Here is a 24,994-nt window from a genome sequence, read left to right on the forward strand (position 1 = left end):
GTCAACTGCGCTACGCCCCTGCGAGCACTCCACGGCTTCATTGTTTATATTTAATCAGGTATCAGAATCTTGACTGATGATTAGGATGGGGATATCTCATAATAATATTATATAGAAACATAGATTTTTGAATAAAAAAGATTTATTATTGTTTTAATTTTACTGTACTTCTTTCGTCCTAATTAAATTGAATCATTTTTTAAGTAAAGAAAAATATTTGTTAAATAAATAAAATAAAATAAAATAAAAAATAAGAGAAAACAAAGTAGATAAAATGAAAAATGCAAATAGGATGGACGAAGGGAGTATTAACTAAGATATAATGGACTAAAAGGCAAGATAAAAACTTATAAAAAAAAAGAGGAAGAGAAAATATATATATAAAAAATATAATACTGGAATTAATTAATTAAATAAATCAGAGTATTTAATAAATGATTAATTAAAGAGTGAAAGACGTAGAGAAGGGAGAGATTGGAAGATAAATCAAATAACATACATGACTACTCCATGTAATCAATACTAATATGATAAGGTAGATAACTTATTAATTTTAGGGTTTCATAATAAAAAAAGGTTAAAAATATTTGATTTTATTATGTTTTGTTTATTTTTATTTTTTTTATCAAAATGCCGCCTAACAATAATATTAGTAATTGTTAGTATATTATTATTACTCCTTATCCCATTTTATTCACACTTTTTATTTTAGGTAGTAAATGTGGGAATAAATTTTTAGTGTAGTTAAATCAGTATTTTAATTTTAATGAGAGATTACTTAATAAGGAACTCTTAATAAACTTTAATGCTATATTAATTAAATTCTCTAATTCTTACTTAAAATTGAAATAGTGTACGTAGTTTGGGACTAATCGAAAATGAAAAGTGCGAGTAACATGGGATGGAGAATTATTAATATTAATATTATTATTATTATTATTATTTTATGAGTACTTGTGATGTGATCCTCATTCTTAATTTGACGCTTAATGACAAATTGTTTGAACGCAGTGGAAGACTTGTAATTGTGGATGAATAATGGCATAACGAGTATGAATGAATCGTTGATAAATTGTGAACTGGGTGAATGATGTCACAAACGATTGTGAAAAATTGTTTAATAAATTGGATAAAAGTCTCAATGAATTGAAAATTCAAGAAAGAACTCAAAAGTAATAACACTCACAAATATATTAATTTTTAAAAGTATATCTTCATAGTCCAACAATGAGGCATATAGCCAAAGAAAATCGTAAATTTATAGAAAAATAAAAGATAAAGAAAACAAACAAGAAATGAAAACTTAACTAGTTAACTAGTAAAAGTAAAGAATATTAAAGCAAACGACTAGTATTAGTTAAAAACATTCGATCTAATAATTCTACTAGTTAGTTAGGAAATAAATAAATATTAAAATGAACTTGCTTAGCCACCAAGTCTTGTATGCATCACTTGTAATTATTATATAAGTACTATAATTTATGTTATCTCATAGTAATAATTAACTAAATAATTATCTTCTCATTACTAATGTATAAATTAAAAAAAGTATTTTCTATACATGCATGAATTTACCTTTTCTTTAAAACTTTTGACCTGTTATATTTTTTTAGATGATAAAATATACATAAATTTTTAAAGAATTCAACATTTTCTGGGACAAATTATCTTTTCTGGAATTCGACATAAGTCCTAATATTGTAGGCAAAAAATAGTACTTGGAGTTTGAAAAGCAATTCAAAAGTATGGTTGTAAGTATTTCAATTTATAGTTGTACGTATTTCAAGTTTTCAACCATAGCTTTCTAATATCTAATGGTCTAATAAATTATAAAAAAAGATAGACTTTATTGACAGCAACTTTAGTAATGGATATCATTAGAACGCAATTGCGACATTTTGTTTCATCCTCAAATTCTATAAAAAAAAGTTATAGTACCATGTTTTTTTGGAAAAAATAGAATTGATTAAAAATTAAAATTGAGTATAGTTAATGTATTTATAGCCATTGAGTTCAATAATAAAACACGATTTGACTTTAGTCAATATTTAGTGAGTGGCCCCCACCTCAACTTCCTGCCTTCTTCCTATCCTTTAAACCCATCTTCTACTCTCTCTATATAAACCCCTCCATTCACATTTCTTATAAAATTCAACCAGATTTTTCAACCTCCAATTTTATACATTTGTCGGATTCTCGAAACTCACTATTTCAATCTAAATTTCTTCTGTCAGGTACAGCAAATCAATTTTCTATTTCTTTGAATTTGTTCGTGGAATCCGAATTTCATTATTTTATCAGATGTTAATAGTATTTCTGTGTTTGATGTTGTTACAGTTCTGTTTGCCTCACTCGTAGAGAAGAAAATTTTCTGGAAATCGAGGTGATCTGAAGATGAATAGTACTTTAGTCCAAGGATATTTGGCTCCGGCGAACGATTTCCAGCCGAATTGCCGGTCGAGAGCAGTTTTCCCTGAAGAAAACCGTGTTTTGGGGCTTAGGGTTGGTTCCTCGTTCGACGAATCTCAATCTGAATCGGTTGAATCGCAGAATGAAGGATCGTGTTCATCATCGCCGGAGGGTGAGATCTCCAAAGAAATGGATCACTCCGATGCGATTCTCAAGTACATAGGCATCATGCTCATGGAGGAGGAGGATTTGGAAAACAAACCCTGTATGCTGCACGACTGCTTGGCTCTCCAGGCCACCGAGAAATCTCTCTACGATGTTCTCAACAACAACGATTCTTCTAATCAAACCGACACCACCGCTAGCGGAAGCTCATCCGATATCACCAGCTTCCTCGAGTCAAATTGGGCTGAAAATATTAGGGATTTCGAATCCAGCCTTAGCCCCTCCGAAACTCAGTACCAAAATTTGGCGCCGAGGGATAAGAAGCACCGGTACAGAGAAGACAACAGCGGCGATTACAGAAGCAATAAACAGTTAGCCAACAATGTCGGCGGCGAGCCGGAGGCGTTGGATATGTACGATAAGGTGCTCTTGTGTTCAATCTCCGACGACGCGTTGGTTTCCGATTGCGAGGCGAAGACTAAATGGCAGCCAAAGGGGGCAACCAGGGGTCGGCCGAAAGGAGGCAAGAAGCAGCAAGGAGTGATCAAGGAAGTGGTGGATCTGCGGACTCTGTTGATGCAATGCGCGCAGGCTGTGGCCACCTTCGACAGCAGGACCATAAACGACCTGCTGGCTAAGATACGGCAGCATTCCTCCCCACACGGCGACGGCACAGAGCGCCTCGCCCATTACTTCGCCAATGCGCTCCAGGCGCGTGTGGCGGGCACTGGCTCCGCGGCTTTATTCCACCGGATATCAGCCGCGGTCATGCTCAGAGGCTACCAGACATACATCAAGGCTTGCCCTTTCAAGAAAATGTCCAATCTCTTAGCCAACAAAACCATCAGGAAACTCGCTGATTCCGCCACAACCCTTCATATAATCGACTTCGGCATCCTCTACGGATTCCAGTGGCCCTGCCTCATCCAGTCCCTCTCCGAGAGGCGCGGTGGCCCCCCTAAGCTCCGCATCACTGGGATTGACTTCCCTCAGCCGGGCTTCCGCCCGGCTGAGCGCGTGGCAGACACGGGCGACCGTCTCGCCAGGTACTGCAAGCGATTCGGGGTACCGTTTCAGTACACGGCGATAGCGCAGAGATGGGAGAGCATCAAAGTGGAGGAGCTCAATATCGAGAGGGATGAGCTGCTGGTGGTGAACTGCCTTTACCGGCTGCAGAACGTGCCAGACGAGACGGTGGTGGCCAACAGCCCGAGGGATCAAGTGCTGAAGCTGATCAAGAGGATCAATCCTAATATGTTTATCCAAGGAGCTGTCAATGGCACCTACAACACGCCCTTCTTCGTGACGCGATTCAGGGAGGCGCTGTTCCAGTACTCGTCCATGTTCGACATGTACGAGGCGACAGTGCCCCGGGAGGATCCAAACAGGCTGCTGTTCGAGGAGGAGGTGTTCGGGACGGACGTTACCAACATTATAGCGTGCGAGGGGACGGAGCGTCTCAACTGGCCCGAGACGTACAAGCAGTGGCAGGCCAGGACTGCGACGGCCGGGTTCAGGCAGCTTCCGCTGGATCAGCAGATCGTGACATACGTGAGGAGCAAGGTGAAGGCAGAGTATCACAAGGACTTCTCGGTTGATGAAGATGGCAAATGGATGTTGCAGGGATGGAAAGGCCGAGTTCTTCACGCTTTTTCTTGCTGGAAACCTGCCCACAACTGATTCTTCCCACTTTTTAATGAAGTATTACAAGTAGCCCAGAGATTCTCTTTTTACCCAAGTTTTCTTACTATATATTTATGAATCCAATATTTCATTTCTCAGTTCTTTTGTTTAGAGCGATATCTTCTTGTAATATTGTAGAGACTTTGTATCCGTAAGATGTCATATATAAAAAAATTGATAAAGAAAAATAGGCCGTAGTATCTGTATTAGCAAATTAAGAGAGAAATACATTAATCCTATCTCAACTCTAGGACAAAACTTTGGTTACAACAACGAACAATGTGATACAACAGAGTCAACTGCGGAAGGCAACTTAGGTGCCAAAAAAATACTCTTGCAACACAAGAAATCTATTGCAAACACTTACCCCTTCTTGCTTTGATACTTGGGAGGCCGAAGAACACTCCAATCCAGCTTTTCACACTTATTTTGTTTCTGAGAACCACGGCTTCTAGCTGAGTTTGAATCTTGGCTATCTTGATCGCTCTTCCGTGACTTGTTTGGAGTCTCTGCTTCTGTGCCAGCATCGTGTTGCTTCCTCTTATGGTTGCTATTCGAATCATTGCTCGAAGATTCTAATCCCAAGTCTTCTGACCTACCCTGAGGGGACCCATTTTCTCTGCAAATAAGAGGAACTTCAGTCTGTAGCCTTGTAAAGAATGCTACTACAATACCTACCAGATCATAAGTTAATAGTAATAGATTCACTTTTCGCCCATCCCTTGCAATTACTTCAACTTAACTATCAATGGAATGAACGAGCATTAAATTATTGGTTGCGATTATGCAGAACAAGAGATGGCACAGATAGGACTTAGGTGAATTCTACTGACAGTGGTTGATGATTTACAAGGCCCTCTGATAATAGTTTGTGCTTAAATTTATTCACATCATGCATTGGGAAAAAAGCTAAATTAACCCCAAGCATGCTTTCGGAGTTCTTTTCAACCAAGAATATGACCATACACCTATTTGATTTCTAAACAAAATTTTCTCCCATTTCTAAACAAAACTCTATAATATGAATCATCATAAATGTATATGTTAAATCAGTAAGAGAATTTCACAAATCATGGGTATGAAGGCACTGACCTGATTAATTCGTTTTGCCTACCGGAACTTGTAGCAGCTGATCCAGCTTCACTAGGGTCTGACACTTCTTCATTGAGTTTCTACGGAAACAAAGCCCTTGAGTTAAGATAAGGAAAAATAAAAACAAAAACTGTAGAAACTTAAAGAGCACTCCACAACTCACATCAATAGATGGATTGAAACTTAGAAATGACATGCGACCTCTTGTTGCCCCTGGATGTGGATCACCTTCAACTATAACGACACTGTACATGAATGGAAGAAGTTATAAATAAAGAATCTCCATCACATTGAGAGAAATCCATTATAATGTTCACATATCTTTTCTTGAGAAATGTTCAATCAGATATTTCGTTACCCATCTAGGATTGATGTCACAAACAGTAAAGTTTCAGACATAATGACAATCATGACATAGGAAGCAACCTGGACATTCTACTACATATACAAGTTATCTATTTCAGTTACCATGTCCGCTTATGATTGATGAATACAATGATTTCAAATCCATAATAAAATTCGATGAATGTTTATTTGTTAGTAACTTTATATTACAACAAATTTTTAATCCTTAGCCTTCATTTTGCCATGTTTCTGGTGTGAGACAGACTTGAAATCCAGATATGGAATAGTTAAAAAAATTATCTGTTTCATAAATCTTTCCACCCAAAAACAATCTCGGGACATACTTTGAGCTTTGTAAGTATGTGAAAAAGCTAATGATGTAACAACTGAGATTCTTAGACCAGACATGCGTTAATATTATAGCAATCAAACAAACTACACCCCTTAAGAGGTTAGCTCCATTGTTTCCCACTAATCCACATACACTTTATGCATATACCAAAAGTATAATATACTACAAGTCCAACAATAAATGTCACTAGCATTCATCAAATATCCTTTTAACTGTATTTGCATAATAATCATTGAATGCATGGAGAATCTGATCCATATACCCCAGGATCCTGCTAAATCAAAATTATACTACCAAGTTAAAGAAGCAATAATATCAAGCAATGCAAAGTCAATACTCGTGCTAATCTTTTTGCAATCAGTTTTCTCTGCGTTATGCATTCATAACTAAGGGGAGCAAACAAACAGTGAAGCAGATTAAGTAACGAAGCATCACTTAAACTATTGAAAACAAAACTTGATACTAAGCCCTTCTTTTTGTCCCTAATTCCACCAATGCTTAACAAGCAAAGTGCAACAAGGAAACATAACAAATAATGAAAAAGATTCTTTTAAAGAAAGTAATTAACAATGATACCATCTTTTAACAGCGGTGCAGGCAGGGAAATCCGATGCAGGCACGGGTTCTTCTTCTTTCTTGATTTTCTCCTCTTTCTGGGACGCCCTTTGCATGAACTGAACAGACCAACAATTATACATAAAAAGTTAAACACAAGAAAGATTGATTAAGATTAAAGAGAATTAGGTTGAATGGAAAATATAAGGTTTGATTTGAAAATGCAATTAGGTTGTACCTTTAAGTTCTTGAGAGTAGAGGATAGCTCTCGCTTCGCCATGGTAGTGTCTCCGATTAACCTCCTACAGCCTCTCTATCTCTCTCCGCTCCGCCCTCCGTCAGCGACTTCAGAGAGGCGGCTTCGATTCGCAAGGGTTTGTCTAAATAAGAAAAGGAAACGGAATGACCAAATTAACCCTAAAAATTAGTACTTTCTCCATCAAGTGATCAACTTTCCATCTTGGGTTCTCTCATTTAAAGTGATTGATTTCTTTTTTTAGCAAAAAAAATCAAAATTTTAACTATCTCTTATTTTATTCTCTCTTTCTTATGTTATTCTCTATTTATCTCTCTTACTTTTTCCTGTCTCATACTTTACTCTCTCTACTTTAACTCAATACATATCATTTTCTTTAATTCCCGTGCTGAAAAGAAATCAATTACATGAGATGGAACGGAGAGAGTATGAGAAATCGGCTGTGTAGATTCTAAAAATATCAATGTAGATTCTACGCAAGATCCTTGGCCCGCGTATGCTTCCTGCTATTTAATACTCGATTCTTCTCATTTAAAATGTTCATTTTCTCTTTTTAGTTTGTACTAGGATGTCCATTTTCTTTATTGAGTAAACTACATAAATGGTAGCTGATCTTTCACTTTCACTTTCGCACATAAATGGTACCTGATTTTTATTTTATATCATTTTTTGTAACTATAAATCACATTTTTGGTACCTATCGGGATTTTCATCCCAAAATGCCCTCTAAACAAATACTACATTTTTCCATTTGTGCCATAAAGACTATTTTGGGCATACACAAAACTAGTACCAAAAGTGATATTATAATAACATCTCTCATTCTCCTCACTAATCAACAGTCATATTATTATTTTGATGTTATAAATTAATAATTAATTTATTTTTAATATCATTCAAATATACTTAATTAAAATTATAGTTATAATTATATTCAATTAGTAATATAATAATATTATTATTATAATACTAAAAACTACTACTCGCTCTGTCCCGCTTTAGCAGTCCCGATTGAGTTGGGCACATGTTTTAAGAAGAGTTTAAGTGTGTAATAAATAAATAATATAGTGGATGTTGAGACCCACTTTTTAACAATTTTACCCTTAAACACTTTTTTAATGCTTATTTTTTGCTGTTACTATCATTCATTAGAGCATCTGCAGTGGCGGACGTCCCGGCGAACGTCCGCGCGGGACGTTCGCCATTGTGTGTATGTGAGCGGATACAGACATCCGTTGCGGACACCGCAGTTCCACGGCCTTACGCTGACGTTCCGAATAACCCGAACCCGCGGGCCGGCCCGAATAACCCGATAAAAATACAGGGTTAGGGTTGTAATTTCGCAGCCCGAATTTAAAATCGGGCCATTCGGGCTGACCCGATCGGGTTGTCGGGTTAGGCGGGCTGACCCGTTCGGGTTACGGGTCGGCCCGTCGGGTTGAAGGCTTCTGCACAGCGAGCAGTTTTTGTAACGGTCATAACTTTCTCTACAAAGCTCCGATTGAGGCGTGCAATATATCCACGCGAAGCTCTTTCGAAGACGAAGAGAATGATATGTATTAGAGGTTTATTAGACTTCAAAATCGCGAGAAACATTGACTCAAACAAGGCTGCTGCACATCCACGTATTTTGTGTACATTTTCTAATCAATTTTCTATCATTTCTCAACAAACATGTAAACATACCAAAATATAGAAATATAATCAAAATCATCCAAGACAGCCCTCTAAAACCATGCAAAATCCAAATACGTCAACCGACTATATAAGATCACGAAAAAATTCACCATGTGGTTCATGGATTCATAAATACTCGTATATAAAAGCTTTCTTTTAGTATATTTCCAATATAATAGTGCAAAGTGTTTTGACGCCGCTTCGTTATTGAATTATGCGTACTTTGATGATTCTTAAAACAAAGATAAATTATTATTTGACTTATTTACAGCTGGAATAAATTAAATTTGACCGATCATAATTCAAGAAAACTTAGAGTTACTCCAATTAGCTAGCATCTTGATAATTCACTCTTTAACAATTCAAAATATTTTTGTTACATCTACGATGCACCTCTCACGTTATGAAAATTTTATTTAATTTTCTACGAATTGATTTATGTTTGAATTTTGAAACAAAGTGTTTATTTATGTTTTAAATACATAAACATAAACATACTATTGATAGATATTTTGTAAATAATTATGTAATGAATAAGTTATTTAAATTTAAATAACTTAATCTTTTTTTTAAATATTAAAGAAAATTAAAAATATGTATTTCATTGTTGAATGATTAATTAAAAATACGTATATAATTAAAGAAAATTTAAAATACGTATTATTTTTTGAAAATATTAAAAGAATTAAAAATACGCATTGGCCCGAATAACCCGATGGGTTAGCCCGAAACCCGAAGGGTTAGGGTTAGGGTTAGGGTCGAACTTTTATAACCCGAAAAAATCATAACCCGAATAGCCCGTACCCGAATGGCCCGACAACCCGAACGGGTTGGCCCGATTGACATCCCTACTCACAAACGTCAGTGCGGACGTCCCGATTATTGCATTAAATTTTTTTAAAAAAATTTTATAAATACGTCTCGTTGCACTTCATTTCATTCGCACCACTTGTATTAATGAGTATCTCTCTCTAAAATATTTTTCTTTCGAAGAACAATGGAGCATCACGATAGCGATTCCCCCGCTACGAGCGAGTCAAAGTCGCCTTATTTTCCCGGCGGCGGGAGTACGCCGGTGTCCGCCGCGATGCCCCAAATGCTGGGGATGATGCCCCAACCTCAAATGGCAGTGGGGATGATGCCCGGGTATTACAACATGTACCCGCAGTGGTATAGTATGATGCCCCAAATGTCCCAGATGCCCGGGCCGAGTGCCGGAATGCCCCAAATGCCAGGGATGATGCCCGGAATGCAGGGAATGATGCCTGGAATGCCGGGGATGATGCCCCAGATGCCCGGTATGATGATGTCGGGGATGATGCAGGGGTCGCCGGCGGCTGCAGGGGGAGTAGACAGGGGGTCCCCCAATCACCGGTGGACAACGTCTACCGGCCCTATATGGATTTACTGTCGATGGACAACCCCCCGAGTACTCATCTCGAGACTCAGTTCACTGGCATCGACACGTTCTCGATGGAGGAGTTGGGGCTATCTCCGATCCGAGATTCTCCCACAGACACACCAACGGCGATAGGGAGGAGGGGGAGGACAGGGACAGTGAGGGGCAGGGGACGAGGCAATACCTCGCTTATCCCAATGTACGGTGGTAAGGCGGGGGAGGGGTCCAGCGGGAACAAGAGGGCCGTCTGGAGCATGGAAGAGTGCATTACGCTGTCGAAGGCGTGGATCATTGTAGTGGAGGATCCCTACGTCGGGGCGAACCAACACATCGACAGGATGTGGTGGCACATTAGCCAAAGCTACATCCAGTTCAAACCGCCAAGGAGGAAGCCTCACAATGGAGAGCAATGCCGGAAACAGTGAGAGCGACTGAGGAGGCAGCTCAGCCGATTTGTCAGCATTTACACAAATAACCTCCGCTCGGCAACCAGCGGCATGTCTTCCGATGATGTAAAGCTTCTGGCGCACCAGCAGTTCCCCGACAGTGAAAAGGGGTTCGGGGAATTCAAATATTGGGAGGTCTATCTTGTGGTGCAGTCTTCGCCCAAGACCACTGTGGGCGTTGAAACTGCCTGGCTGAAGCGGACGAAGATCAGCGCCTCCGGGGAGTACAGTAGCACTGCTGGTTCCCACGAACTCCCCCCGCCAAGGCAGAATTCCCGACACCCATATCGTCGAACCGCCGCCGTCGCCCGATTGGGCAAAAGGCGGCGGCGCGGACTGCGAGGGTAAGCGCCAGCTGATCCGCCAAGGCCCAATCGGCAGCGCCCACCCAAAACAATCCTGAGAACCCCTCATTCGCCCGCATCGCAGCACATGAAACCTTGTTACGTGCGAGGTTGAATGGCGCCAAGCGACCGACCTCCATTACAAGCGATCGCTTAAACCCTTCATCAACAGTATGCGGTGCGATTTGGGGTTCGGAGACATGTCGGGGAGTGACGACGAGGGGGGTGCCGGCGGCGGTGACGACGAGGGTACTGGCGGCAGGGAATCTGAGGAGTGAGCCGGCGGTTTTTTTTATATATGTAATTTTTTTAAATTACTATGTATGTTTTTTTATATTTATGTGTCTTTTTTTTTTAATAAAGTGGTTGTAAGATCTCTGTATTTGCGTCGAATTTTTAATTCTGTATATTGTTTAATTTGTGAATTTGTGAATTTTTATTAATGTGGGAAGTCCGTCGGGATATCCGTATGACGTGACATCCGCAGTGGGAAGTCCGTATACGTGGCAGGAGGTGTTTTTGGGATGTCCGCGGGGATGTCCGCCGGGACATCCGCACCTTAAATTAAAAAATTTTTTAACTTAGCAATATTAACATTAATGACTTTTAATTTCTATAGATATACACCTAATTCAGTATATCACCAAAAAAAGAAGAAGAACAACGACCAAAGGAAGAGGAGTGGAAGATAATTTGGAAATCAAGCTCCGAATCAAACAATTAAAATTAAAATTTAGAATCTGTCCAAAACAAACAAGCAAAATTTCGTCAACAAAGTGTTACAAAAATGGCTTTTTAATTTATGTGGACACACTAAAATTCGAAAACCCTGTGGACTGGACAAACAATGAGGATTAAGTTCAAATCCTGGCCGTGGTGAAATCGGCAAAGAATGCCGGCGGATTATTAGTGTAGGCGGTGACATGAGCGTCGGTGGAAGCGCTGCCGCTGAAGAGCTCCGGGTCGGAGCGCAGTAGGCCTCTGTTGGCCAGATTCTTGAAGTAGGCAGTGTCGAACGACACCGGGCTGGTCGAGTCCAGGGGCGAGAGACTGTCGTCGCTGTCGTTTAAGGGGCAGTTGGATTTGAGGGAGCAGTAAACACAGGGTTCGGGATGGTGGCGGATCTCGATCTCCAGATCTAGGGTTCGCAGGGAAGGGGGCAGAGTAAAGAGAGAGAGAAAGAGAGAAATGAGGGGAATGTGAAAGGTTTTTTTTAATTGGCTTTTATATTTAGTTGTTTAATTGATTTTAAAATTGGAATGAAATCATTTTTTATGTACCGAGTCCAACCAAGACTCCTAAAGCGGGACGCCCGAAATTGATCAACCGAGATTGTTAAAGCGGGACGGAGGGAGTATTATTTAATAAATAATTATATTATAATTATTTTAATGATGAATTATATAATATTATATGATAATAACTATTATTCTTATTATTATTTTATATTAAATCAATAACTAATTAATATAATCTTAATACAAATTTAAAATTGTGAATTGTATTCGTAATGATATAAACAATTGAATATTTTTAGTTTGGTATTTCAATCCTAAAATGAGTATAAAATAATTTAATTAAAAACATTCAATTAATTTAATTATTTTAAATAATTAATTTAATTAGGCATTTTGTTCTTGATTTATATTATGAATGCAATTAGATGTATGTATAAAACACTAAAAGAAGAGAAAAGAAAAAAAAGGAAACATAAACTAAGGAGAAAAAAAAGAAGAAAGGGAGATAAAATACTAAAAAGAAAGAAGACGAGACTAAAGAAGAAAAAAGAAATAAAAAATGAAGAAAAAAGAAATCACATATTTGGTACTCCCTCCGTCCCAAGATATTAGATTTGTATACCACTTTGGGATGTCCCAACATACTTGAGCTATTTCTATTTATGGTAAAAACTTACTTTATTACCAACCTCACTTATACCACTAAACAACATCTCCTAAATTCTTGTGCCAAAAGAAATGAGTCTAATATCTTGGGACACAGGGAGTACTATTTAATTGAAAATTCTAAAAATATCTCCCATAACAAAAAAAATTACATATTTGGTACCTAAGGTTATTTTTGTCACTGGGTATAAAAAACGATATAAAATAAAGATCAGATACTATTTCTGTGCGAAAGTAAAATATCAGGTACCATTTATGCAATTCACTATTCTTTATTTAAAACCAAATTCATCTCTCCCACTCAAGGAGTTAGTATGATACTCCTTTCATCCAACAATTAGAGTCTTATTTCACTCTTATCATTTAACTCTATCTTTCACCAATTTATTTCACTCACATTTATTATAAAATTAATATATATAAGAGGGGCTCATTCCACTAACTTATTCAATTCACTTTTATTTACATTTCTTAAAATCAATGCAAAAAAATAAATAAGACTCCAATTGTGGGACGAAGGGAATATTTTGTTAGTAAAGGACTAGATGATAAAAAGTACTACTTCCATTAGAACCAAGTTATTTTGTGACCGTGGTCTGTGGACTTTGAGGAATGGGAGTTTGGCAAGAGGACCATATGTGATTCTGCAGCCTCACACAAAGGACTTGTTAAATGTATCCAATCCAAGAGCAGTGCTAGTTTCTTGCAGTTTGGAGAAGACATTGAGAAGCTACTCATGCTTGACCAGCAGTGGCTCTATCGATGTTTTACTAACCAAGCCCTCACATGCAGTTTGCATCGTAGAAACTGACTGTGAGGTCGACTTATGTAGAACCAGAGAACCCTGCAAAGTCTGTGAACCACACCATAAAATAAGGTTTCTTGTAATGTTTCAGCCTCTTGTCTTTCTCTCTAATTTCATCTTAGTAAATGTAACCACCATTTCCTGTTCTCCCATTACATATGCAGATGTTTGATTTTGTAGTGGAGGAAGAGTCACAAAGGAAGATGGGGAAATTCAAAAAGACGCTTAGAAGGGAAACTGTCTCCTCTACGAATCCAACAAGTTTCCTCCACCATTCTCAACAGCCAACAACCTCATCTGCTCTTGTTTTTCGTTCGACTAGAAAGCCAAAGGTACCATTCTGATACAAGCCTGAAAGTTTGAGTCGCAATTGGCATGACAGAGCCCTTCAATCCAGACGCTCAAGCATCCAATGCACAAGGGAAATAAAAAAAATGTTCAAAGCATTCACCAACAATGCATCTGTACAAATAAAAATGCTAGCAGTAGAAGAAAGAAATCTGAATTTACTAAAGATAAAAACAACTTTATAGCATATCTCACTAACTTGAGAGAGTAGTTACATTTGATCCAATGATATCTAAGCAATGTTAATAGTATCTTTTTTCAGGTTCAACGAAGTAAGAAATTAAGCAGAGACAAGAAAAGCCAAAATAAAAAATAAAGAAGATAATATGTGAGTTAAGTGTCATTGCTGTAGTAATCTTTGGTCACATTAGCTAGCTCACACAACCGCTTCAATGGCAGCCTTTTCAGCATATGGAACATCACCCTTGTCGACAGCGCCTTCCCACAGCTCGGGAAATGCCTCCTTCATATTGTGAAGGCTCTCCAGCGAATAATCCACACCATCTGTTTTATGAGAGGACCCAACCTATACATAAAAACCTTCCTTAGTAAATTTGGCTCTAAATCCTTTCGATATGTTAGGTTATTCGGAAACATACCCAAACAGTATGCAGGCCAACGCTTTTTGCAGTCTGCAGATTGCGAATTGAGTCATCAAAGAACAGCTGCAGCAACAATCAAAGTTGATTTCAGATGAAATGTTGGTTGGCCACAGGAAATATAAGACCGAAAACAAACCTGAAATGGATGCTTTCTTACCGTTTTCTGAGGGTTAATACCAGCGATTTTGAAAGCTTGTATAAATGAATTTTCAAGCGGCTTGCAAAGAATTGGAGTTTTAGGGAGTTCTGTTGATGCAGAGAGCACGGAAAGCAGTCTCATATCTGAATCGATATACTATAAAACACTGCAAATATACAACGTCTGAACTTACCATCACTGTTTTCAGGCTGTTCAGAGGTTTTAGAAGGATTCAACGTCTCGAAACAAATCATACTTTCGAAGCAATCCTCTAATCCAAGCCTGCTAAGAACCTCAGCAACATGGGCGTCATTTCCATTCGAGAATATCTGTTACATAAACAACACATAAATGTTCCAATACATCGTCAAAACCAAATTTCCCAACAATGCAATAGATGTATACAGTTAGCAACTTACAACTTTGCGAATGGGGACGGTCTGCAGAAGGTTCATTAAAGTGTGGTCGTTCTTCAACCAGTCGTAAGGTAGTCTACCATGCACGAAGCTACACAGAAGAAGATTATGTTTTAGGAACTTTGCTAATGAAACAATTAGGATAGCAAGTAGAGAAACATAGTTAGTTACCTGTGGTATTCATCATAGTCGAAATCATAACCAACAGCCTGAAAAGAGACATCGTCATCAATCTATTTGAACATGTTTTTTCGAAGCCATATAAACTCACACACACACACGAACAGTGTAACGGCCTAAACCATGATACTAGGAAACCATACCCGAAGACCGGCCATTGTTGTACCGTAGTCCTTGTATAGCTCGGCACACATTTCAGGCACCTTCTCCTCCTCTACGCCGAGCTTGCTGATCATGTACTCTAAAGAAAAATGGTAAATAAAACTCAGTTTACAAATTTTGAAAATAAGAAAATGCATAAACTTTTCACACATTTGGGCATGGAATTTACCTCTGATGTTCTTAGTGCATTCCGTTGATATACCGGAACTCATGGGATAAAGGGTATCATCCACATCTGAAAATCAAAGATAAACCCTCAACATACAAAATTGTTTCACCCAATTTCTCAAAGATTGAAAAGGGTAAGAACAAGAACTCACCAAAGAGGAGACAATCATATTTTGTCTCTGTAACACTCTGATAACAGTCGTCTTGCTCCATTTCGATTTAATAAAAATCTAACAAATCATAATGGAAATATGCATAAGTACAAAAGCGACAATTGAATTCAACTATGGCATATGCAGGATTGGAAAAAAAACAGGGTATTTCAAAAGAGAAAATGAGAATCTACATGAGAATATGAGATGAAAGATAAGATGAATCGAAACAAATGTGTATAGAAAAGGGCATCTTGTTTCAGAACAAATCAAGCAGAAAACTTAAATCAAAGGCAAAACATGAAGAAGCAAATGGAAACTTTCGAGAGAAGAGCATTTGGTTTTCAGACATACCGTATTATGGCGAGATCGAAAAATGTGGGATTTGAAAAAAGAATTGAATAGAGAGTGGAAATGGGGAGAAGGGGCGGGGTGGTTAAATAGAGCATTGATAACCGCCATTACAAGCAGTTATAGGGTCGCCATAAAGATGGGAATGCCGAAAGCGACAGGAAACAGTCTCTCTCACCTTTTTACATGTCAAAATCTTCATTTTTATTTCCTAAATTTCTACCATGACTAATTTACCCAATAACAAAATTTATAATCTAATTGACCTTTTGTTCATTTGATTTTATTTTATTTTTGGGGGGACGCAACTAGGGATGTTAATCGGGCCAACCCTATTCAGGTTGTAGGTCAATCGGGTTGTGATTTTTCCGGGTTATAAAAGATCAACCCTAACCCTAAAAGCTCGAGTTTCGGGCTAGCCCATCGGGTTGCTACCGATAAAATTAACATGTGGTCAATCCAATAAATAATTGTGAAAATTATTTATATTTATAAAATGTAAAATATTTAATTATGATAAATTTGAGATATATGCTTAAACTCAAATATAAATATGATCAAATACTAATATTTGAGATTTATGCAAAATAAAACATAAACATCAAGAAATTTTAAAGCATGTTTAGAAATTTAAACATATTTTTAGTGAAGTTTCTAATTCATTTATCTATTATTATATTAATAAAAACTTAATATATAATTTATATATTTAATATATATAATGGAAAGTTATTTTTTCAGTAATCTATATTATAAAATAATCAATGAAGTGTCGAATTAGAGTCACACAAATAGAACAATAGAAATTTTATCGGACTAATCGGGCTATAATTTTATTGGACTAAAAATTTTCAGCTTTAACCCTATAAATTTGGCGGGCTATTCGGGCCAGCCCACGGGTTGCGGGCTAAATTGACATCCCTAGGCGCAACTGTGAAGTCTCTCCGAAACCAGAATTTAAAATTATAGGCACATTCTACCAAAAATTTAGTTTTGAAATTAAGGAAATTCAAATCATGAGATCTGATTCAATCCCAAAAAAAATGAATTATGATATCTGATCCGAATAATAAAAATCCAGAATTGCATAAATATTTATGAAAATCTAAAATTTCAATACAGAAAATTTGAAAGTTTGAAAATCAAATACCAAATTATAAAAATTAATATATCAAGTATTTATATCTGTTAGATTTATAATTAAAATACTAGTATATGTTTCTTAAAATTATATATTTTTGGATTACTTCGGTATTTTAAAAAATTGGATCTGAACATCGAATTATTTTTTTAAATTAAAAATATTTAAAATTCATAGTACTAAAATTTACTCCATATTGCAGTTTAATTCGTATCAGCTATCAAATTTCAGTTATTTTGTTCATCTACAAGAGTTGCTTCAAGCACACTTATCGAAAATGGCTACCTTTGGAAAAAAAAGTTACAAAAGGAAGAAAGGATTAGATGTGATTTTAGTGGATCAGATCTTACCCCTAATATAATACTATAAATTGGTGCGATTATGCGAATAGCCGCGTAAGCGTAAATAATGAGCTTCATATAGATTAATAATGACTTAGAATAAATCGATTTTAATATTGACGAATGAATAAATTGAATTGATATAGTATTGACGAACTCCTTCCCTCTCCCCTTGGGAATTTTCACATGCTCTTATTATTTTATTTTATTTTATTTTATTTCTAGAAATTCAAACTTCAATTCTGAAATTTAGACTTGGATTCTCATTCTCTACACGTGTTCGTCTACGAATATATGCTGCTTCTGGATAAAGCAGACACGGTTCGATGCCACAATCTTCAAATTCAATTTGGGTTAAAGATTTTCAAGGCACCCGCAAAGATTTTCAAGGCACCCGCAACGCGTGCCGCCGGCGTTCCGCGTGCCGTTCCGCCGCGGAACGCGTTGCGGCGCACCATTCCGCTCCCATTCCGTTCCCATTCCGTGCCGGGTGCCGACGGCACGGAACGCGGCACGGCTTGTGCCGCCACGCGCTGGGGCGACGTGGCGCTCCCCGCTTCGTGCGTGCTTCCCACTCGCCGGCCAGCGAGTGGGACACGTCAGCGATGACGCAATAATTAATATTTTAAAAAAAATGATTTTTAAAAAAAAATTAACGGTAATATTACCGTTTTTTTTAACTTTTTTTATTTTTTTTATTTTTATTTTTATTTTCTTATGGTGGCTTACATAACCGCCACAATGGCGGACACTTCCCGCTTCTCGTACGCCCAATTCACGGCCTGGTGGAACGGAATTGTGCATATGGCAGGACTACTTGGTCTTCCTCCTCCCCCTAAACCTCGACCGCCTCCGGAGGATGATTCGCCGGCAGAGTAGTTTTTTTATTTTCCCACGTTTAATTGTGTGTTTTTTATTTTGTGTTTTTTATTTTTTTATGATTTTAATTGTGTGCTTTTTTTATTTTTTTTAAGTTTAAGTTGAATTTGTTTTTAATGTTGTGTGTTTTTTAATAAAGTGTGTTTGTTTTTTATTAAAGTGTGTTTATTTAAATTGAATTGGGTTGGAAATAAAAAAAATGAAATTGAATGAATAGTAATTTAAGGAACGGTTAAGGAACGGAGGGTTGCAGGTTCCGTTCCTTAGTTAAGGAATGGCGTAAAAAAGTACAGTGGGGCCCTCAAATAGTGGTTTAAGGAACGGTATAGAAACAGCGTTGTGGATGACCTTATGAATCAAAATAAACCATCAAAATACAATGTCGTAAATATGATGAATCTTAGCTTAATTACTAAGACGATTTTCCTCTATCTAATAGGTCGGACGGAGTTTGAGTAATCGGTGTGATAAATGAGAAATAGGAGTAGTAAATGATCCTATTTAAATAGGGAAAAAAAACATCTTATTATAGGTGGTTTGATGTTGTTGAACCAAAATTAAAACTACTGGTAAAGTTATAGGACATAGAATTAGAAATGTCAAAATGGTCCACTATGACGGTTTACCATAAAAATCAGCCATAATTTCAATTAGAACATATATAGAGTTGTTTTGTAGTATGTCCTTGTACGAATTCTTTCTCAAAAGAACCAAATGAGTATCAAAATAAAACTAAACAAAATTTTATATTAAAATAAAGATTAAGCTTTTATTTTTTTCAAATAAAAGCTTAATTATTTTTTTCAAACTAAATTTTTTTATTACCCTGATATAGTCTTCGAGATGGTTCTTCTTCCACAGTTTAATTACTAATTGTGTCAAAATAAATAGTAGTAACAAATTAATTTTTGTCAACTATATACCGCCTTCAAATTAAATTTAGAGATTCTAACAAATACTCATATAGAATATTCTTGAAAAATTATATTATATTCTAAAAATTCTTTTTTTTTTACATTTATGATTTCGTCAATCAAAACTTATTCTTATATACAATCATAATTTTGCCTTTTCACTTTTAAAATTCCATTCACAAATTGGGCAACACTAAACTGAACTATGAGGCTACTAATTCATAATGATAATGATAAGTTTATTAAATCTGGTCTAACATTATTAAGGTGAAAATCAAGTGTTTGATCAGATGAGATGATGCAATGGGAATTTGGATTGAGGATTAATGGTACGCAGAAGAAGGTGTGATATTATAAGGGGGAAATAATTGATTTTATTAATTAGAGAACAGAATAAAAACAATTTAAAGACAATTACAAGGGTAAAAAAGGTATAATACCCTATTTGGAAAAAAAAATTAAATATTCAATTTAATGCAAAATTTAGTACTACTATCCTTATAATACATTTATTATTATTCTTTGGTAACTTTTAAAGGAATTAACCTCATTTTCATCTATCCTACACTACACTTTCTATAATTGTAATTTGTAAATCAATGCATTAACATCAATTCAATCCACATGATACCAATGAAATTGAACGACACGTATGTGACAACGAAGATAACAAAAACATGATGTGATCTTGATGCAGGAATATACATTTTGTTCCCACTTTTTTCCCTCATATTTTCCACAATTTCTTTCTCTTTTTTGGGTGTTTAGTTTTAATTTATTGGCTGATTGATGAGAAGCTGGTAGAGTCTTTTTCCCATCTCCGACTCTGATGCGTGACGTGAATAGGCAGTCCTCCTTTAGGCACTGGAAAAGGCCCATACTGTATTGCATCTTCTTCCCCAACCACTCTCCATCTGACCCAAATTATTTACAAAAGTTAGCTCCAATGAGAAATCAGCTATAAATAAAATCATTATATTCATATAAAATAGTTCGTGAAAAAAAGAGAGCAAAACTTTATACTATTTCAGGAGTGTGAAAGGGCCTTTTTCATACTATATGAATTACTACGACCATTGGATTGATTTCTACGACAAATGCACCAAAAGATCAATAAATATTCCTGCTCCTTTTATTCTTTTCTCATTCTTTTACGTTATTTTTAATTTAACTTACCCAACTCCTAGAATGATGAGATTATTTACTTTAACCCTACGCATAGTTAAACACTTACACAAGTATATAAGTCTAGCAATGTGCATTATATAGGCCAATACTATAAATTGAGATGGCTTGACGCATCAGCTATCAAAGAATAAAAACTAATTTAGAGGAGATCTAATCGTCTACTAATTAGGTCGATAATAAAAATCCAGTGGCCAGTGGCGGAGCCAGGGAGCCCAAATTACTAGTAGTGTTTAATTTGTTGGGTGTTTTTAGTGTCAACGACACGGAAAAAAACTCAAACATAAGTAATATAGAGTTGCATGTAAAAGCGGATAATGAGATAAATAATTAGAGGTCAAGTAGTAGAAACTAGAGATACAATGACAACATTGACATCAAAATAATTAAGACTGAATTTTATATAATAAATAGCATACTATTGAAATTGTTATTGTTAATATTAGTATCTTTATTTATTTATATGAATAAAGAATTATTTTCTATTCTAGATTTGTAAATAATATTATTTAACACATTTACATGTTTATGTGATTAAAGAAATAGTAATTTCTATTCTTAAATTATGAAAAAGTACAAAATATAATTCTTTATACAAAATTATTAGCTATAACTAGAGAAAATAAATTAAATTACAAATATTAGAAAATCCAAATAGAGCATAAATGGAATTTAAGAGAATATCCAAGGAGGCATAGAAAAATAAAACATTAAAAACAAGTCCTGGGAGTCGAACTTGAATTCATTTCGTTGCTAGTCCACTCTCTAGGCCAGCTGGGCTGTAGCATCAAATTCTTGTTGACGTATACATATAATATATATACGTAAAATACAAATGGGTGAGGGGCCCAAGGGCCCTGGCCCCACCAGTGCCAGTGACCCACACATATTGTTATTGGCACATGGTGTGTCCAACCAATTTCATAAGTGCATAAACCACTTCTTTTCTCTCTTTCTATAATTGTAATTGGTTGGACGCACCATGTGACAATATGTCTGGACCACTGAATTTTTACTCCAGGAAGTGAGGTGTGTCGGTTCATATCTACCTGGAGCATATATAGATGTGTAAAACGAAACAAAGATGCAAGTGAGTACCTGTAAGTAGTAATGAGGTGGTGGAGGAGGACTAGCATCTCAAGCTTAGCAAACTCACTGCCGGGACAAGAATGTAGCCCATTTCCGAAGGGCATGTATGTGTATGGCCTAGGAGATACCTGCACCAATTATATCCATTTCCAGTAATTACGATAGTATATTAGTATAATATTGGATCCCATTCCCATGCCTAAGAATCTCTAAAGATATGCATATTGATATAAAAATTAAGTGGGTCACGTGGGTTGATTTGCATGAAGATTGTAGTCATCAAAAGGGCGTAGAAACATTGTAAACCTTATATTTTGATGACAAATTAAATGAACAAATGAGTAGTCTAGATACCTCAAATCTAGAAGGATCGAATTTATGTGGGCGGGGAAAGAAATCTGAAGTGTGGTGGATGCTTCTGAATAGAGGAAGAACTTTCCATCCTTTGGGGATGACATACCCTTCCAACTCCACATCTTCTACCGCCTCTCTGAATGTGAATGAAACTATACTTGCACTTCTAAGCGTTTCTTGTATCACCTGCGGTGCGTACGTATACCATCATCATTTTTACAAGAAATTAAAGATAAATAAACAAAACATGATAATAACACGTACCCTGGCAGTGAGCGACATGTCTCGGGTGTCATCCCAAGTAAGCCCCCGCTCTCCCTCTAGTTGTAGTTTGCGTGCAATTCCCTCTTGCTCCGCCGCAACAGCTTGGAGGAGATTGGGATTGTCGTGCAAATACTTGAGCAGCCACGTCAGCACAGTGGCTGTGGTATCGTGAGCTGCAAAAATGACTCCAATTATGTTGTCAGCTATTTGAGAATCAGTCAATTCACCCGCCTCCACTCTCAGCATATTCCCCAGCAATCCACCTCCCCCTCCTTTTCCTCTTCTCCTCTCAATTATCTTCATCAACCTCTCATTCAACGCTTTCCTCACCTTCATCGCTTTGTAAAACCGACTTCCCGGAATATCCACCGCCATCGAGTTGTACCCTTTCTCCAATTCCCCATACAAACACCTTATCCCTTCCGTTTCCACCTCCGCCTCCCCTCCCAACACCGACATCATCGCCACCTCAAACGCATACTGAAAATTACACACACATATATATATATATTAGGATCGTGTCAACTGCATATTAATTTGATATTATTATCTATTTTTTGGACTAAGCCCGCAAGGATTTATTTATGAGTTACTCTAAAAAAAGCCTCAAACTAATTATGGACTTCTCTCATTCTCCGTTGTAGGATGAGTTAGCAACCCAACAATATAACTAATTAATATTCAGTGTATTGACCTTTTTCATCTGTAGCAATGTGCATATGGGGCTGGTGGCATGTTCCCAGCTGGAGAGAAGCTTGAGAGCGATGGTCTGGACGGAGGCGACGGAGCCTCGGATGGCGGAGGGAGAGAATGAGGCGGCGACCAATCTCTTGAGCAGAGAGTGGTAGTGGCCTTGGTGGAAGAAGAGCGCCGCCGGTCCTATCAGTCTCTCTTTACTCTGTGGGTAGGTTGGCTTGAACAGATGAGCTTTGCTCGCCAAAACCATCTTGGCTGCTTCTGGGCTCGATATCATTACGCAGGGGCACCCCAATATGTGGCTCTTGAATATTTTACCATACCTACCAAAATCAAATTATTACAAAGATCTGATGACGATGGCCACGATCTGTTTACTTATTTAACTAACCTTTTGCGGCGGGTGGAGAAGAAGGAGTTGGGATTTTCTGTGTAGAGTTTCAGGGTTTCTCCGATGTAAGGCCACCCCATGGAACCGGGAGGCAGGCGGCGGTTGCGACCGTGTTCACACCATCGGAAGAAGAGACCTGCCGCCGCTAGAGCCAACGCCACCATCAGTATCGTCATTGTTTTTGAGATTGCGTGCTGAGAAATTGTTACGCTCCAAGCGACTTGAGATGTATTGCTTGACCTTGCTCTCCCTTATATTTATAATGCTCTTTCACATCCTTTATTTGTTTTTTTTATTTTTGCGTAGTCAATTCTTGGTGATTTGGAATTGGTTTGTCCAATTACTATCGACCACATACATGTATTAATATTTCCTTTTATATTACTTCCTGGAAATATCTAAAAGTGGACTTGACATTTAGAGATATTGCTTAACGACATGCAATTAGAAGTTAAGTTGAGGTAGGACGGATCAATGTATTAATTAATTATAAGAAATATTTAAACATTAAGTGGTTTTGGCTTTTGATACAATTATTGAGTATATATGAAACGAAACAGTCTATGTTGTTTAGAGCATCCACAACCGTGCTCTTGCCAGCGGCACGGTTGTGGACCCGAGCGGTACTATTCATGCCTGCTCTCTGGCAAGAGCACAACACCCACAATTGTGCTCTTCCGCAAGCACGAGCACAATTAATTTAAAATTCAATTAAACAATAACATTTCCATAATATTAAAATTCATTTAAAAACCACAATAAATATTACAAATGACAAATAAAATTAAACATTACATAATTAAAATCCTAAAAATTAAAAATTACATAATTAAAATCCTAAAAATTAAAAAAACCACTACTCGTTGCCGAATTTCGCCCACATGTGGTTGATTAGGTCTTCTTGTAGTTGATTGTGGATTCGAGTATCGCGCATTGTGTGTCTTGTCTCGATCCTCTGGCCAACCGTCGTATGCTCGCCTCGGCGTGGGGGAGACCTCGTTGTTGAGCTTCCGGCTTCGTCCTCGTCGTAGAAGCTAGCCGCCCTCGGCCCTTCGTCGGCTATAATCATGTTGTGTAATATAATACACGTGAACATGATGTCGGCGATATTATTCACGTAGCACAGCCAAGCCGGGGCCTTCACAATGTTGAATCGAGCTTGAAGGACCCCGAAGGCTCTTTCGACGTCCTTCCGCGCTGACTCTTGACGCTGCGCAAAAAGAACCCGTCTCGGGTCGTGCGGGCTGTGGAGCGTCTTCACGAACGTCGACCACCTTGGGTAGATACCATCGGCGAGATAGTAACCCATGCGGTATGTATTTCCGTTGATGGTGAAGTCGATCGCCGGTGCTACACCGTTCATGACATCATTGAAGAGTGGTGAAGAATAGAGCACGTTCAAGTCGTTGTTGGATCCGGCAACGCCGAAATATGCATGCCAAATCCATAGGCGATAGTCGGCGACCGCCTCAAGGATAAGTGTTGGGCCGCCGCCTTTGTGACCGCTTAAGTGTTGCCCCCTCCAAGCAGTCGGGCAATTCTTCCACCTCCAATGCATGCAGTCAATGCTGCCAAGCATTCCGGGAAAGCCATGGACTGATTCGTGAAGACGAAGCAACCGTTGGCAATCATCGGTGGTGGGTGCCCGAAGGAATTCATCCCCAAAAGCAGAACGAACGCCCTCGCAAAAATTCTTAAAACAAAGGATTCCAGTGGACTCACCGATATGCAAATACTCGTCGAAGATGTCAGCCGTTTGCCCAGTAGCGAGTTGTCGGATGGCACACGTA

General features: G+C 37.6%; 4 protein-coding genes across 6 annotated transcripts; 1 reads left to right on the forward strand and 3 right to left on the reverse strand.

Moving 5' to 3' along the window:
- The first annotated feature begins 2,134 nt into the window (after positions 1 to 2,134).
- Positions 2,135 to 4,355, forward strand: LOC121744787 (scarecrow-like protein 30). Its single transcript, XM_042138425.1, has 2 exons — positions 2,135 to 2,234; positions 2,338 to 4,355. The coding sequence occupies exon 2, from the start codon at positions 2,395 to 2,397 to the stop codon at positions 4,252 to 4,254; it is 1,860 nt and encodes a 619-aa protein (XP_041994359.1). The 5' UTR covers positions 2,135 to 2,234; positions 2,338 to 2,394; the 3' UTR covers positions 4,255 to 4,355.
- A 76-nt stretch (positions 4,356 to 4,431) lies between these two features.
- Positions 4,432 to 6,970, reverse strand: LOC121744788. Its single transcript, XM_042138427.1, has 5 exons — positions 6,840 to 6,970; positions 6,623 to 6,720; positions 5,513 to 5,594; positions 5,350 to 5,429; positions 4,432 to 4,876 (listed from the first exon to the last, which is right to left on the reverse strand). Exons 1-5 carry the CDS (start codon positions 6,879 to 6,881, stop codon positions 4,621 to 4,623), a joined length of 558 nt encoding a protein of 185 aa, XP_041994361.1. The 5' UTR covers positions 6,882 to 6,970; the 3' UTR covers positions 4,432 to 4,620.
- Positions 6,971 to 13,995: 7,025 nt separating this feature from the next.
- Positions 13,996 to 16,024, reverse strand: LOC121743632. Its single transcript, XM_042136963.1, has 10 exons — positions 15,954 to 16,024; positions 15,600 to 15,677; positions 15,449 to 15,514; positions 15,261 to 15,358; positions 15,109 to 15,146; positions 14,941 to 15,028; positions 14,715 to 14,850; positions 14,540 to 14,628; positions 14,380 to 14,445; positions 13,996 to 14,306 (listed from the first exon to the last, which is right to left on the reverse strand). The coding sequence occupies exons 2-10, from the start codon at positions 15,658 to 15,660 to the stop codon at positions 14,157 to 14,159; spliced, it is 792 nt and encodes a 263-aa protein (XP_041992897.1). The 5' UTR covers positions 15,661 to 15,677; positions 15,954 to 16,024; the 3' UTR covers positions 13,996 to 14,156.
- Positions 16,025 to 19,819: 3,795 nt separating this feature from the next.
- Positions 19,820 to 23,409, reverse strand: LOC121743511 (abscisic acid 8'-hydroxylase 2-like). Of its 3 annotated transcripts, none has more exons than XM_042136822.1 (6): positions 23,205 to 23,409; positions 22,812 to 23,136; positions 22,118 to 22,597; positions 21,854 to 22,039; positions 21,509 to 21,627; positions 19,820 to 20,139 (listed from the first exon to the last, which is right to left on the reverse strand). In XM_042136822.1, exons 1-6 carry the CDS (start codon positions 23,378 to 23,380, stop codon positions 20,001 to 20,003), a joined length of 1,425 nt encoding a protein of 474 aa, XP_041992756.1. In that variant the 5' UTR covers positions 23,381 to 23,409; the 3' UTR covers positions 19,820 to 20,000. The 3 variants fall into 3 exon arrangements, with proteins under 3 accessions (XP_041992756.1, XP_041992757.1, XP_041992755.1); XM_042136823.1 differs by lacking the exon at positions 19,820 to 20,139 and adding an exon at positions 21,052 to 21,189; XM_042136821.1 differs by lacking the exon at positions 19,820 to 20,139 and having other exon boundaries at positions 21,052 to 21,627.
- Positions 23,410 to 24,994: the final 1,585 nt, after the last annotated feature.

This window comes from Salvia splendens, chromosome 8, assembly GCF_004379255.2.
Source record: "Salvia splendens isolate huo1 chromosome 8, SspV2, whole genome shotgun sequence".
Taxonomy (NCBI): Eukaryota; Viridiplantae; Streptophyta; class Magnoliopsida; order Lamiales; family Lamiaceae; genus Salvia; species Salvia splendens.